At 39.6% G+C, this 15138-nt stretch overlaps 1 protein-coding gene across 1 annotated transcript in view; it reads left to right on the top strand.

Moving 5' to 3' along the window:
• myo10l1 (myosin X, like 1) overlaps window positions 1-15138 on the top strand; it is a 92669-nt gene that overhangs the window by 29762 nt on the left and 47769 nt on the right. The window contains exons 2-4 of the mRNA XM_060918709.1: window positions 1978-2076; window positions 6787-6945; window positions 11975-12162. Of these exons, the coding sequence (XP_060774692.1) occupies window positions 1978-2076; window positions 6787-6945; window positions 11975-12162 (446 nt within the window). The remainder of the gene's footprint in view (window positions 1-1977; window positions 2077-6786; window positions 6946-11974; window positions 12163-15138) is intronic.

Consider the following 15138-nt stretch of genomic DNA (forward strand, 5'->3'; position numbering starts at 1 on the left):
TTGTAATGTGATACTGATCCGGGGTTTTTTGTTGTTGTTTTTTTTTTTTGCAGAAATGCCATAGAAATTAATTTGTTGTTGCACAAAATAAATAAAAAAAAAAATCACTCCATTTTTAATTGTTTTTATTTGTTTTTTTACTTTAATGAAATTTAGATTTTTAGTTGAGAAATTGAGTCAGGCACAAGATTCTTATAAAAATATTTTGTAACCAGATCATTAACGAGTGAATAAAACAATAAAATGTAAAGCTCTGTGTGTGGTGGTGTGATAGTCCGGTTTTGCATTAGCTAATGCTGCTGTCTTACAGGGTGTTGAGGGTTTCGTGTGTTGAGGGTTTTGTGTGTTGAGGGTGTTGAGGGTTTTGTGTGTTGAGGGTGTTGAGGGTTTTGTGTGTTGAGTGTGTAGAGGGTTTTGTGTATTGAGGGTTTAGTGTGTTGAGGGTTTTGTGTGTTGAGTGTGTTGAGGGTTTTGTGTGTTGAGGGTGTTGAGGGTTTTGTGTGTTGAGGGTGTTGAGTGTTTTGTGTGTTGAGGGTTTTGTGTGTTGAGGGTTTTGTGTGTTGAGGGTGTTGAGTGTTTTGTGTGTTGAGGGTTTTGTGTGTTGAGGGTGTTGAGGGTTTTGTGTGTTGAGGGTTTTGTGTGTTGAGGGTGTTGAGGGTTTTGTGTGTTGAGGGTGTTGAGTGTTTTGTGTGTTGAGGGTTTTGTGTGTTGAGGGTTTTGTGTGTTGAGGGTGTTGAGTGTTTTGTGTGTTGAGGGTTTTGTGTGTTGAGGGTGTTGAGGGTTTTGTGTGTTGAGGGTTTTGTGTGTTGAGGGTGTTGAGTGTTTTGTGTGTTGAGGGTGTTGAGGGTTTTGTGTGTTGAGGGTTTTGTGTGTTGAGGGTGTTGAGGGTTTAGTGTGTTGAGGGTTTTGTGTGTTGAGGGTGTTGAGGGTTTAGTGTGTTGAGGGTTTTGTGTGTTGAGTGTGTAGAGGGTTTTGTGTGTTGAGGGTTTTGTGTGTTGAGTGTGTTGAGGGTTTTGTGTGTTGAGGGTTTTGTGTTGAGAGTGTTGAGGATTTAGTGTGTTGAGGGTTTTGTGTGTTGAGGATGTTGAGGGTTTTGTGTGTTGAGGGTGTTGAGGGTTTTGTGTGTTGAGGATTTAGTGTGTTGAGGGTGTTGAGGGTTTAGTGTGTTGAGGGTTTTGTGTGTTGAGGGTGTTGAGGGTTTTGTGTGTTGAGGGTTTTGTGTGTTGAGGGTGTTGAGGGTTTAGTGTGTTGAGGGTTTTGTGTGTTGAGGGTGTTGAGGGTTTAGTGTGTTGAGGGTTTTGTGTGTTGAGTGTGTAGAGGGTTTTGTGTGTTGAGGGTTTTGTGTGTTGAGGGTTTTGAGGGTTTGTGTGTTGAGGGTTTTGTGTTGAGAGTGTTGAGGGTTTAGTGTGTTGAGGGTTTTGTGTGTTGAGGATGTTGAGGGTTTTGTGTGTTGAGGGTGTTGAGGGTTTTGTGTGTTGAAGGTTTTGTGTGTTGAGTGTGTTGAGGGTTTTGTGTGTTGAGGGTTTAGTGTGTTGAGTGTGTTGAGGGTTTTAAGGGTTTAGTGTGTTGAGGGTTTTGTGCGTCTCGTATCGAATATCCCTGAAGCATATCGATCTGCACTCAAACCTATTTCCATACTGCTGACTCGGACCTGCTCCATTACCACGAGGCTGTGATCAGTGGGATTAAAGGAAAGGAGACGTTCTACGACACGGCGTTAAGTTTGTTACTCGCGTGTGAACTGAGTCCAAACTTGAGTCTCTTCAGAAGTAAATGATGCTCTGAAGAACAGAACACTGAGGTTAACCCTTCAGGCACAAGGAAAAATGCTATGGAACTTCATATGTACAATTGTACACATTATGTCCGAAGGGGTTAAAGTTATCGTGTCCTGGATTTTATACAGTTCCGCTCTTAATTCTACCATCGCTGTGTGTTTGTGTGTGTAACGGTGTGTGTGTTTATGGTGTGTTACAGGGGACGCGTGTGTGGGTGAAAGAGAAAGAGCAGCTGATTCCCTCTACAGTGAACTCCTGTGGAGATGGAACCATCGTCCTCACTACTGACTATGGAGAGGTGAGACCAACAATCTCTCTCTGTCTGTCTGTCTGTCTGCCTGTCCCCCTCTCTCTTTCTTGCTCTCTCTCTCTCTCTCTCTCTCTCTCTCTCTCTCTCTCTGTCTCCCTGTTTGCCTGTCTCTCGTTGTCTGTCTGCCTGTCTGTCTCTATGTATCTCTTTCTCTGTCTGTCTGTCTCTCTCTCTGTCTCCCTCTCTGTCTCTTTGTCAGTCTGTCTCTCGCTTTCCATCTGTCTGTCTGTCTGCTTGTCTCTCTCTCTCTCTGCCTCTCTCTCTCTGTCTGTCAGTCTGTCTCTCGATTTCCATCCATCTGTCTGTCTCTCTCTCTCTCTGTCAGTCTGTCTCTTATTTTCCATCTGTCTCTCTCTCTCTGTCTGTATCTGTCTGTCTGTCTGTCTGTCTGTCTGTCTGTCTGTCTCTGACTTTCTGTCTGTCTGTCTTCCTGCCTCTCTCTCTCTTTTTCCTGTCTGCTTTATCTGTCTTTCTCCCATTTTCTCTTTCTTTCTGTCTTTCGTGTGTATATCTCTTTTTCTGACCTTCCTCTCAGACACACCCAACTCCCTGTAAACACCCCCCCACACACACACACATACACACACACACACACACACACACACACACACATACACATACACACACGCATTGCCCTTTATGATTGAATGGTTGACATATGACTGAAAGGCTGAGCTTATAATGTATTGTGGATTCAATGACATCATGCCAGATGTGTGTGTGTGCGTGTGTGTGCAAGTACATGTGAGTGCGGGCACGCGTGTACATGTGTGTGTGTGTGTGTGTGTGTGTTTTTACACTAACCAGGCTTCTTACCTGTCTGAAGTGTTAACTGTTAACACTGTAAAGTCCTGCAGCAGTTATAATGTACGTCATGTATTTATTGCAATTAAGTGGCTCTGGAGCAAGACCACACACACACACACACACACACACACACACACACACACACACACACACACACACACACACACACACTTATGTGGTGTGTGTAATGGGTAAATCTGCTATGTGGATGGCACGGGGTTGTTGGTACAGGATAATAATAGTAACACTGATCTAGATTCAGCTACGAGAGTCCACATAGGTGATGAGCCAGTTTTATCAGCGTGTGTGTGTGTGTGTGTGTGTGTGTGTGTGTGTGTGTGTGTGTTGGAATTAATATGCTTTTAATCAGGGTGTGTGAGGTTTAGGGCTCACTGGATTTGTATTGTCCATGGGGTTTAAAGGGTGTGTGTTAAACAGGTGGTGTGTGTGTGTGTGTGTGTGTGTGTGTGTGTGTGTGTGTGTGTGTGTGTGTGTGTATGTGTGTGTGTTGGAGCCACAGCTTTATATACTGTATGAAGCATCATAAATATCCACCAGCATCCCCCCCCCACCCGCCATCAACCCCCAACTAATAAATTGGAGACAGGAGGGAATTGTTGCTATGGAAACGGTCCACTCTGGTAGCAACTTGCCTCTTCACTAAATGCACTTTTAGAGCTGGCGTCCATATTTTATACACAGAAGGACTGAGTCTGTGTTTGTGTATTTGTTAATATTCATACATCAGGTACTGCTGCAAGTATGTAATCATATTCGTGTGTGTGTGTGCGTGCTAAAGATGTATATTACTTAGCACTGATTAGCACTGATTAAAATACCTTCAGATATAAATGCATTGGTCATAAATGAATCATCTAGACTGGTCAAAATTGATTCTGAATCACGATTCACAAACAAAACAAACTACAAATGAATCAATTTCTGAGACAAAATAGCAGTGCAGAGTGCTACGTTACTGCTGCGTTGCACTCCTTCATGCCATGTGCTACGTCTCTCTCTTCAGTCCTCTTGCAGGAAGTGATTCTTCATCACGTGTGTAGTAAATACGTATCTGGTGATTAATAATTCACATTCTTCCTGAATGAAGAGAGCATGATTTCTCTGAATTCTGCAATGTGATTCCACACTAGAGCCAAGACTTTACCTAGATGTCATTATTATAGACATATATACGTCTGTAAAATATTAAGTGAAGTCTACTTTTAATCAAGAATAATGATTCTAAATAGTGAAGAATCTCAAATCATTGTTTAGGAATTGAATTGAATTGAATCGAATCATTTGCAACTGATGAAATCTGATTTTGAATCGAATCAGAGTGAACAAATTGTAAAATTGAATCAACTTGCTGTGAGATCAAAAGCAATACTTCTATCTATCTATCTATCTATCTATCTATCTATCTGTCTGTCTGTCTGTCTGTCTGTCTGTCTGTCTGTCTGTCTGTCTGTCTGGCTGGCTGGCTGGCTGTTTGGGAATTGAATTGAATCATTTAAAATTTATGAACCTAGCTTTTGAATCAAATCAGAATCAACAAACAATGAAACTGAATCGACTTGCTGTGCCATGAAAATAATACCCTTTGCATATGTTTGGGTGATCTATCTATCTATCTATCTATCTATCTATCTATCTATCTATCTATCTATCTATCTATCTATCTATCTATCTATCTGTCTGTCTGTCTGTCTGTCTGTCTGTCTGTCTGTCTGTCTGTCTAGGAATTGAATTGAATCATTTAAAATTTATGAAACTTGCTTTTTAAATCAAATTGGAATGGATGAATTGTAAAGATGAATCAACTCTTTGTAAGCTCCAACTAATACCCTTAGAGTGTGCATGTGTTTAGGTGATCTATCTATCTATCTATCTATCTATCTATCTATCTATCTATCTATCTATCTATCTATCTATCTATCTATCTATCTTTCTGTCTGTCTGTCTAGGAATTGAATTGAATCATTTAAAATTTATGAAACTTGCTTTTTAAATCAAATTGGAATGGATGAATTGTAAAGATGAATCAACTCTTTGTAAGCTCCAACTAATACCCTTAGAGTGTGCATGTGTTTAGGTGATCTATCTATCTATCTATCTATCTATCTATCTATCTATCTATCTATCTATCTATCTATCTATCTATCTATCTATCTATCTATCTATCTATCTATCTATCTATCTATCTTTCTGTCTGTCTGTCTAGGAATTGAATTGAATCATTTAAAATTTATGAAACTTGCTTTTTAAATCAAATTGGAATGGATGAATTGTAAAGATGAATCAACTCTTTGTAAGCTCCAACTAATACCCTTAGTGTGCATGTGTTTAGGTGATCTATCTATCTATCTATCTATCTATCTATCTATCTATCTGTCTGTCTGTCTGTCTGTCTGTCTGTCTGTCTGTCTGTCTGTTTGGGATTTCAATTGAATCGCTGAAAATTTATGAACCTAGCTTGGGAATCAATTCAGAATCAACAAACTATGAAACTGAATCGACTTGCTGTGCCATGAAAATAATACCCTTTGCGTGTTTAGGTGATCTATCTATCTATCTATCTATCTATCTATCTATCTATCTATCTATCTATCTATCTATCTATCTATCTATCTATCTATCTGTCTATCTGTCTGTCTGTCTGTCTGTCTGTTTGGGAATTTAATTGAATCATTTAAAACATCTGAAACTTGCTTTTGAATCAAATCAGAAGGAGCAAATTGGAAAATCGAATCAACTTGAAACTGAATTGAATCGAATCGTGAGATGAAATTAACACCCAAAGTGTGTGTATCTGTTTTTTCTTCTGTGCTTGGTAACACTGCTCTCGTAACTCCTAGCGCTCTCTCTTCTTTCATCACCTCATTCATAATGAAAACAACGACAACGCTGTATTCCTTTAATAATATCCGTGACTATGAATTTTGCATCAAATCTCTCTCAGGCTTCTCACTCAGTGTTATATCATGTATACTGTGAGGTTAGATAGTGTGTGCTCTTACTGTAACACTAAATATAGAAATGTAGGTCAGTCATGTCTACAGTCTCTCTCTCGCTGTCTGTCTGTCTGTCTCTCTCTCTCTCTCTCTCTCTCTCTCTCATGTTTCCTTTTATCCCGCTTTCGATGTGAATCATGTAGAAAGGCTTTAGATGTCAGAGAGAATCAGCAGATCACTATACATGGAAGGTGTGTGTGTGTGTGTGTGTGTGTGTGTGTGTGTGTGTGTGTGTGTGTGTGTGTGTGTGTGGCTAAGTGGAGCATGAGCATGCACTTCTCTCTCTCTCTCTCTCTCTCTCTCTCTCTCTCTCTCTCACACACATACACACACTTCAGTGGCTGATTGATTTCCAAATTTGTCAAATTTGCAGCTTTCCGTTCATGAACAGCAGGTCTGCTCTTCTCCACGGTTGCCATGGTTACAGGTGGCACGGTTATATGATTTACGTAAGCTTCAGAGGCACAGATGGAGAACAAGATGATGCCGAAAGCAGATTTTTACAAAACAGTATATTTAAAAGAGGATATTGTTAGCACTGATGCATATGCTATCGTTTTAATCGTTTCACTCAACATACTCACACAATTATTGTCCTGGATGTCTGTAAAACAGAAAGCAATGCAAAGGGTATGCAAACTTTTGCACTCAGCCAGACTTTTCTTGGGACTTGGCTGGTAAAATCTTACCCAATTCACTACTCATCTGAGGAAATTCACCAACCCTCCTGAGCGAAATGCCAAGTTTCTCACCAGTCGTACTCCTACTATACATTTCAGAAACCACGATCCTGCAACGATCCTTTTGTAGCTTCAGAATAAATGACTGATCTCTTTCTCTATCCTGTCTCTCTTTCTGTCTCACTCTCTCTCTCCAGGTGTTGTACCTGCAGCAGGCGGAGGTGAACAGGGAGAAGGTGTACCCCATGCACCAGAGCAGCATCGATGGTGTTGAGGACATGTCCACGCTGGCCGAGCTCCACGAGGCTGCCATCATGCACAACCTTCACCAGCGCTATCAGAAGGATCACATCTACGTAAGCAGTTGTATAACACTATAACCATTTTTAAATGAACTGCTTGCACTGTATTTTTAGGCACATTTATAAAGTTTGAAGCACAGATTGTAGACCATCACAAAAAAAAAAAAAAACGGTCGTACCGTATATGTCCTGTGTCAGGCCAGGATCTAGACTAGGAGTCCTCTCTTTTTGTAGGTCTTTCCTGTCTACGTTTGGTTTCTGCGTTTCACATTGAGCTGCGTCAATAACCGGAATTTCCTCAAAACATCTCACTCAAAGGGTAAACGGAAAGGGTTTCTGATTAAAACAGTTTCCTGCCTTAATCGGCTTCCTGACTTGTGTGTAAACCAGGAAACTGATGAAGACAATGTGAAACAGATATTTAATAAAATACAAGAGCCTTTTGAGTCGTAGCTATTTTTTGTTCTAGATTCTTCTATTGTTCTCCTTGAACATGATAAGCTTAGGATCAGCTTTGTGGCTGCCTGTTTTTTTTAAATGTTAAGGGTTTTTTTAAACATATTTGAGTCAAATGAGGAAATCAACACTGAGATTGAGAGTTTCCTTTTCTGAAGCTGACTGAAGTTTGGACAGAGACCTATTTTTGATACTGTGAAACCTAGCATGCATATAATTACCTCCACCAACGAGGTTAGGTTTTCACTGCAGTTTGTTTGACTTTACGTTTGTTTGCGCAAAAACTACGGATACGATTTCCATGAAACTTGGTGGAAGGGTGTAGCATGGGTCAAAGAAGAACTCTTTAAATTTTGAAGAGGATCCGAGTCACGAAGTGAATCCAAGTACTTCCGATAACGGTGCAAGACACGGCATTTGGCCTTGGAGGAAGTCTGCGCTCAACAATGCCATAGAGCTTAAAATCCAGTCGACAGCAGTAAAGTTCAGTAGTGACAAAACATAACCAGTGCAGAAATATGACAACTCCATATCACAAGCCACATTCATGGGTAACAGTAATCCTCTACGGTACAACCCAGATTCCAAAAAAGTTGGGACAAAGTACAAATTGTAAATAAAAACGGAATGCAATGATGTGCAAGCTTCAAAATTCCATATTTTATTCAGAATAGAACATAGATGACATATCAAATGTTTAAACTGAGAAAATGTATCATTTAAAGAGAAAAATTAGGTGATTTTAAATTTCATGACAACACCACATCTCAAAAAAGTTGGGACAAGGCCATGTTTCCCACTGTGAGACATCCCCTTTTCTCTTTACAACAGTCTGTAAACGTCTGGGGACTGAGGAGACAAGTTGCTCAAGTTTAGGGATAGGAATGTTAACCCATTCTTGTCTAATGTAGGATTCTAGTTGCTCAACTGTCTTAGGTCTTTTTTGTCGTATCTTCCGTTTTATGATGCGCCAAATGTTTTCTATGGGTGAAAGATCTGGACTGCAGGCTGGCCAGTTCAGTACCCGGACCCTTCTTCTACGCAGCCATGATGCTGTAATTGATGCAGTATGTGGTTTGGCATTGTCATGTTGGAAAATGCAAGGTCTTCCCCGAAAGAGATGTCATCTGGATGGGAGCATATGTTGCTCTAGAACCTGGATATACCTTTCAGCATTGATGGTGTCTTTCTAGATGTGTAAGCTGCCCATGCCACACGCACTAATGCAACCCCATACCATCAGAGATGCAGGCTTCTGAACTGAGCGCTGATAACAACTTGGGTCGTACTTCTCCTCTTTAGTCCGAATGACACGGCGTCCCTGATTTCCATAAAGAACTTCAAATTTTGATTCGTCTGACCACAGAACAGTTTTCCACTTTGCCACAGTCCATTTTAAATGAGCCTTGGCCCAGAGAAGACATCTGCGCTTCTGGATCATGTTTAGATACGGCTTCTTCTTTGAACTATAGAGTTTTAGCTGGCAACAGCGGATGGCACAGTGAATTGTGTTCACAGATAATATTCCTGAGCCCATTTTGTGATTTCCAATACAGAAGCATGCCTGTATGTGATGCAGTGCCATCTAAGGGCCTGAAGATCACGGGCACCCAGTATGGTTTTCCGGCCTTGACCTTTACGCACAGAGATTCTTCCAGGTTCTCTGAATCTTTTGATGATATTATGCACTGTAGATGATGATATGTTCAAGCTCTTTGCAATTTTACACTGTCGAACTCCTTTCTGATATTGCTCCGCTATTTGTCGGTGCAGAATTAGGGGGATTGGTGATCCTCTTCCCATCTTTACTTCTGAGAGCCGCTGCCACTCCAAGATGCTCTTTTTATACCCAGTCATGTTAATGACCTATTACCAATTGACCTAATGAGTTGCAATTTGGTCCTCCAGCTGTTCCTTTTTTGTACCTTTAACTTTTCCAGCCTCTTATTGCCCCTGTCCCAACTTTTTTGAGATGTGTTGCTATCATGAAATTTCAAATGAGCCAATATTTGACATGAAATTTCAAAATGTCTCACTTTCGACATTTGATATGTTGTCTATGTTCTATTGTGAATACAATATCAGTTTTTGAGATTTGTAAATTATTGCATTCCGTTTTTATTTACAATTTGTACTTTGTCCCAACTTTTTTGGAATCGGGGTTGTACATATGTAGGTATAATTCTAATAGTTTTAGAAATATAGCCAGACTTATAAAGTGAGTGACTTGCAGATTTGCACATCACTCACAGAAGAGTTGATGGTTATCCTTGGTGGAGGTCTGCGCTTTCCAAGTGCCCTTCTAGTTACAGGATTTTATTCCAGGGAGTGCCTCAGGACTCAGTTGTTGGTCCACTCCTGTTTTGTTTAATGTACTTTGGTGAAGTGATCAGACACTATGGGTTTGGCTTTCATCATCACTTATGATGGTTAATGATGTGCCGTGGGTAATCTCATCGCATTACAGGATATTTCAATCCAATAATTCACTTTAATTAGAGGCCACAGAGCAATTTGACCAACTTTTTCTCTCTGAGCTGATTTAATCATGAAATTCCAGGTGGGATGATTTTTCTGAGGAATAAATCACCCAAGGACATGCTGTTATTGGAAAATAATCAACGACTGGGTGTTTTGGTGAAGCAGCGTTACTGTTAACACCCTGAAGCTGCTTGTTTTCCTATAACAGCACATCCTGAAGTGTTATTCCACTTATACTGTATTACACAAATTTGCCAATGTTTACAAATTTCTATTTATTAAAGTATGGCAGCAATTTTTTATCCATTTCTACTTACATTTAATGTTGTGGAACATCTGTAAAATAAGTTAGTTGTTCTAACAGATAAACCAGTCCATTTTTATCCCCTGCTGGCCAAAAGGTCCAAAGGGGGATTATGTCATGGCAATTTCCATCCGTCTGTCCGTCTGTCCGTCCATCCTGGGAAGGGTGCTCACTTTCTGAAATCAACTCCTCTCACGATTTTTGGAGGAATTTCACGAAACTTGGCAGGATTCTTTGTTATATGTAGGTAGTACGCATATTGTAATTTTGTTAAATTCGGTCACATTTTACCAGAGTTACAGCCCTTGATTAACAAAATTATAATTTGACAATTTCATGAGAGTGTGTTTTCTTTCTGAAATCAACTCCTCTCACAATTGTTGGAGGAATTTCATGAAACTTGACAAAAGGCTTTGTTATATGTTGGTAGTACACATATTGTTATTTTGTTCAATTCGGTCGCATTTTACCAGAGTTGTGGCCTTTGATTAACAACCTTGTACGTTCACAATTTCATGAAGGTGTGTTTGCCTTCTGACATCGACTCCTCTCACAATTTTTGGACGAATTTCTCGAAGCTTGGCAAAAGGCCTTGTTATATGACGGTAATACGCATATTGCGATTTAATTTCGTTTGTATAAATTTGACCAGAGTTTTGACTCTTGACTAAATAACTTGTACTTTGACAATTTCATGAGGGTGTACGTTCTTCTGAAATCAACTCCTCTCACAGTTTGTGGAGGAATTTCACCAAACTTGGCAAAAGGCTTTGTTATATGACAGTTATAGGTATATTGAAATTTTGTTTAATTTGGGCAAATTTTACCAGAGTTATGCCCTTGATTATTAACAAACTTTGGCAATTTCATCAAGGTGTGCTTGCTTTCTGAAATCAACTTCCCTCACAATTTTTGGAGGAATTTCAAGTAATTTGGCAAAAAGTTTTTATCCCCTACTGGCCGAAAGACCCAAAGGGGGATTATGTCGTGGCGGTGTCCGTCCGTCCGTCCGTCCATCCGTCTGTCTGTCTGTCTGTCTGTCTGTCTGTCTGTCTGTCTGTCTGTCCAGCCATCCCGGGAAGGGTACTCACCTTCTAAAATCAACTCCTCTCACATTTTTTGACGGAATTTCACAAAACTTGACAGGATTCTTTGCTATATGTCATTAATATAGCACAATATCCAGAGTTGCCAGGATATTGTGCTCTCAGAGCACTCTTGTTTCTCTTTGTTGAAGTGAATAAGACAAAAAAAGTTTTAACAACTTATGTAAAAAAAATTTTCAATATACATTTTTGTTAATACATATTTTAAAAAAACATGGGAGGGGGTTTAAACATTTTGCAAAACATTCGTACTGTGTGAAATGATGTTACCCCATATTAATTAATTAATTAATTAATTGGATGATTGATTGAATAATTGATTGATTGATTGATTTTTATTGGTTTCTCTCATGTATGGTTATGCTTTGTAGCCTTCCAGGAAAATCCCATCTGTGCTTTTGCTCCAATGAGTAAATCACCATCTGTGGTTTCATAACCTATAATCTATGAAAGCACATTCTCTCATCCATCATAAATCTGCTATGCCATTAGAAAAAATGATGAATTGAAATAAAAAATTTAATATTAAATTAATAATCAGAGCCCAAATGTGTCCAGGATCTGCACTGGAATTGCACAGGAAATGAAACTTTATTTTGGAACAGAATTAAGTGACAATGCAAAGAAGGATGATAATTAAAAACCAGCAAATTTTTCACCTCTGATCCTCTTACTTCAACTCTCTCTCTCTCTCTCTCTCTCTTTCTCTCTCTCTCTCTCTCTCTCCTCCTCTCAGACGAACATCGGCTCCATCTTGGCAGCAGTGAATCCGTATAAGCAGATCGCAGGCCTGTACGATCTCTCAGCAGTCGACCTGTACAGTCGACATCACCTCGGCGAACTCCCACCTCACATCTTCGCTGTGGCCAGTGAGAGCTACCGATGCCTCTGGAAAAGACACGACAGCCAGTGTGTGCTCATCAGGTATCATCAAATGTTTTATTCCTCTTATATCACAGAAATTTGCCAACAATGACATTTTATATATATATATATATATATATATATATATATATATATATATATATATATATATATATCAATGCTTCTGTGAAACAAGTTAGCTCCTGTTCTCACTTTTGTTACAGCAACTATAAAGTTGTTTCCTCGCCACACTCTCTTTATCTCTCTCTCAAAGTTAATAAGTCAAAAATGGCACTTGTTATTTTACAGAAAAAAACTAAAAGCGTAAATTCTTCTGTTCTAAAGACTCTTGGAAAACTCAAGTTACTGCGTTACGTCTTTTATCGGTATAGCAAATAAAACCGGTACTTTTCTATCCAAACTCATGCAGTGAATATGTACTTTAACTGATATCGACCATTAAAATGTGTAAATTTTTGAGTCCTGAGCCTAATATTGGAAATAAGATGCTTGGAATTTTTCACCCCAAATAGTAAGGGAGAGCGGGGAGACTTGAGACATTTTGTAGTCCCATGAATTAATTTCAACCAATCAGGTTTTAGATTCCATCAGAAGTTCAGTGTTGCTCTTGAAAGTAACCGACTTCCTTTGGCGCCACGAAACTGGACACTGCAGTAAGGTTTGTGCAGTTCAATATTTTATTAATTAAAACTTTTAAGTATTTTCTACTTCGCCTCCACCTCCATTCTATGGTGTAATGTACGCTGGTGAATTGGGGATTTGTTAAGAATTAAAGTATGTTGCCTAGAGTGACCAGATATAGTATTATTTATTTCAGTTAAATTCTGGGGGAAAACATTGAAGGATTTTTTTTTTTTTCAAAATGTCCAGATGGGGAGAGTTTGGACAGTTCATCATGTTACAGGTTTTTTTTTTTTTGTGGTTTACAAATATAAAATTGTTTCCATTTTTTTGTAAAAAATGTGGGCGTGTCCCTGCATGAGGATGAATCTTATTTCATTCTTTCTTGAGAATGGAACTGTTTTATTGAGTCAGGTTTTGGGTAAACTGATATTTTTCTATCGCTGTACCACCACTGCGTGTCCACACAGTTCATATGGTTTACAAGATAATAAATAAAAATTAAACATGTAGGCCTAGGTATTTTATTTTTGTCCCAAGTCTCCCCTCAATGTCTCATGTCTCCCTGAAAACAAAATAATGACAGAAAAAGTGAAGCCTGAAGGACAGGATATGTGACGAGCTGAGAAACTAATGCTGTGGTAAGAGGGTAGAGTAAATATTATCTAATGTGATATAAATGTGATGTGACCTGCAAAGAATTTACACAATCTACAAAAGCTGAAAACTTCTCTCAAGTCTCCCCGCTCTCCCCTATAAAGGCTAATTAACCCCTTACCTTTTTTTAATCTTTCCAAAATCACACCATCCATTAGGGAGGTCAGGATTAGCCCACATGTGAACTTAATTTCATTCTGTAACTACTCCAAAGCTGAGAGATACTTATACAGTATAGGATATACAGTGGTGCTTGGAAGTTTGTGAACCCTTTAGAATTTTCTATATTTCTGCATAAATATGACCTAAAACATCATCAGATTTTCACACAAGTCCTAAAAGTAAATAAAGAGAACCCAGTTAAACAAATGAGACAAAAATATTATACTTGGTCATTTAGGCTACGTTCACACTGCAGGCTGAAGTGACTCAAATCCGATCTTTTCGCCCATATGTGACCTGTATCCGATCTTTTATTGACAATATGAACGACACAGATCCGATTTTTTCAAATCCGACCCAGGCCGTTTGGATGTGTGATCCTAATTCCGATTCCTATCCACTCTTTTCGTATGCGACTTCAGTCTGAACCGCCAGGTCGCATTCATCCGACTTACACGTCATCAACAAGCCACAAACGTCACTATTCTGCGCTGAAGTAGGCGGCGGGTCTCTCAAAAAAGTTACAACAACATGGCGCATAATCACGGGCGCAGATAGAGGGTGGGACGAGTCAGATTTAAATTCACCTCGTTCGGTCCCCCCCCACTTATAGGGAGGAAAAAACGTCTATGCTGTCTTTCTTTGCATAAGGCAAACCTCACGGAAAAATCAAAAGACTAATTACCATTCGGTTTATTGAGGTGCACAGCAGTGTATACATAGTTGCAACAACTCACATAAAACAAAACAAAGACTGATATTCGGTTGGTTGAGCTGCGCAGACTGCACAGGTTGCGAGCTCGAGCTTGGTTGCTATGGTTACTAACAACAAGTTTGACAGGCATATCGGGGTTGGGGTTGGTTTGCTGGCAGCTTTGTCCCCCCCAGTTTTTTGTCCCCCCCAGTTCAAAAAACGTATCTGCGCCCCTGCGCATGACATCAATGCGAGGGACGCTTCGGGCTGTGAAGGTTCTGAATCTTCTCAATGGAAGGACGCAGAGGTTAGGGAGCTGATTTCCATTTGGGGGGATGCAGCTATTCAAGCTAGATTGGATGAGTCATACCGCAACCGGGCGGTTTTACTTCCGTAAACACTGGCCATGCTCACTGCGTGTGACATCGTCGTATCCTGCAGTGCGCATGCGGAACACTTTTAGGTCACTTTTCGTTCATACTGAGGATCACATACAAGTCGCATATATTTGTTAATGTGAACGACCTCACAAAAAAATCGGATTTCACAAAAAAATCGGAATTGAGCATTAAGCCTTGCAGTGTGAACGTAGTGTTATTTATTGAGGAAAATGATCCAATATTACATATCTGTAATATAATTTGAAGGTGAAATTAGACTCAGGTGTTTTCAATCAATGGGATGACAATCAGGTGTGAGTGGGCACCCTGTTTTATTTAAAGAACAGGGATCTATCAAAGTCTGATCTTCACAACACATGTTTGTGGAAGTGTATCATGGCACGAACAAAAAGGAGATTTCTGAGGACCACAGAAAAAGCATTGTTGATGCTCATCAGGCTGGAAAAGGTTACAAAACCATCTCTAAAGAGTTTGGACTCC

This window comes from Neoarius graeffei, chromosome 4 (assembly GCF_027579695.1).
Source record: "Neoarius graeffei isolate fNeoGra1 chromosome 4, fNeoGra1.pri, whole genome shotgun sequence".
Classification (NCBI taxonomy): domain Eukaryota; kingdom Metazoa; phylum Chordata; class Actinopteri; order Siluriformes; family Ariidae; genus Neoarius; species Neoarius graeffei.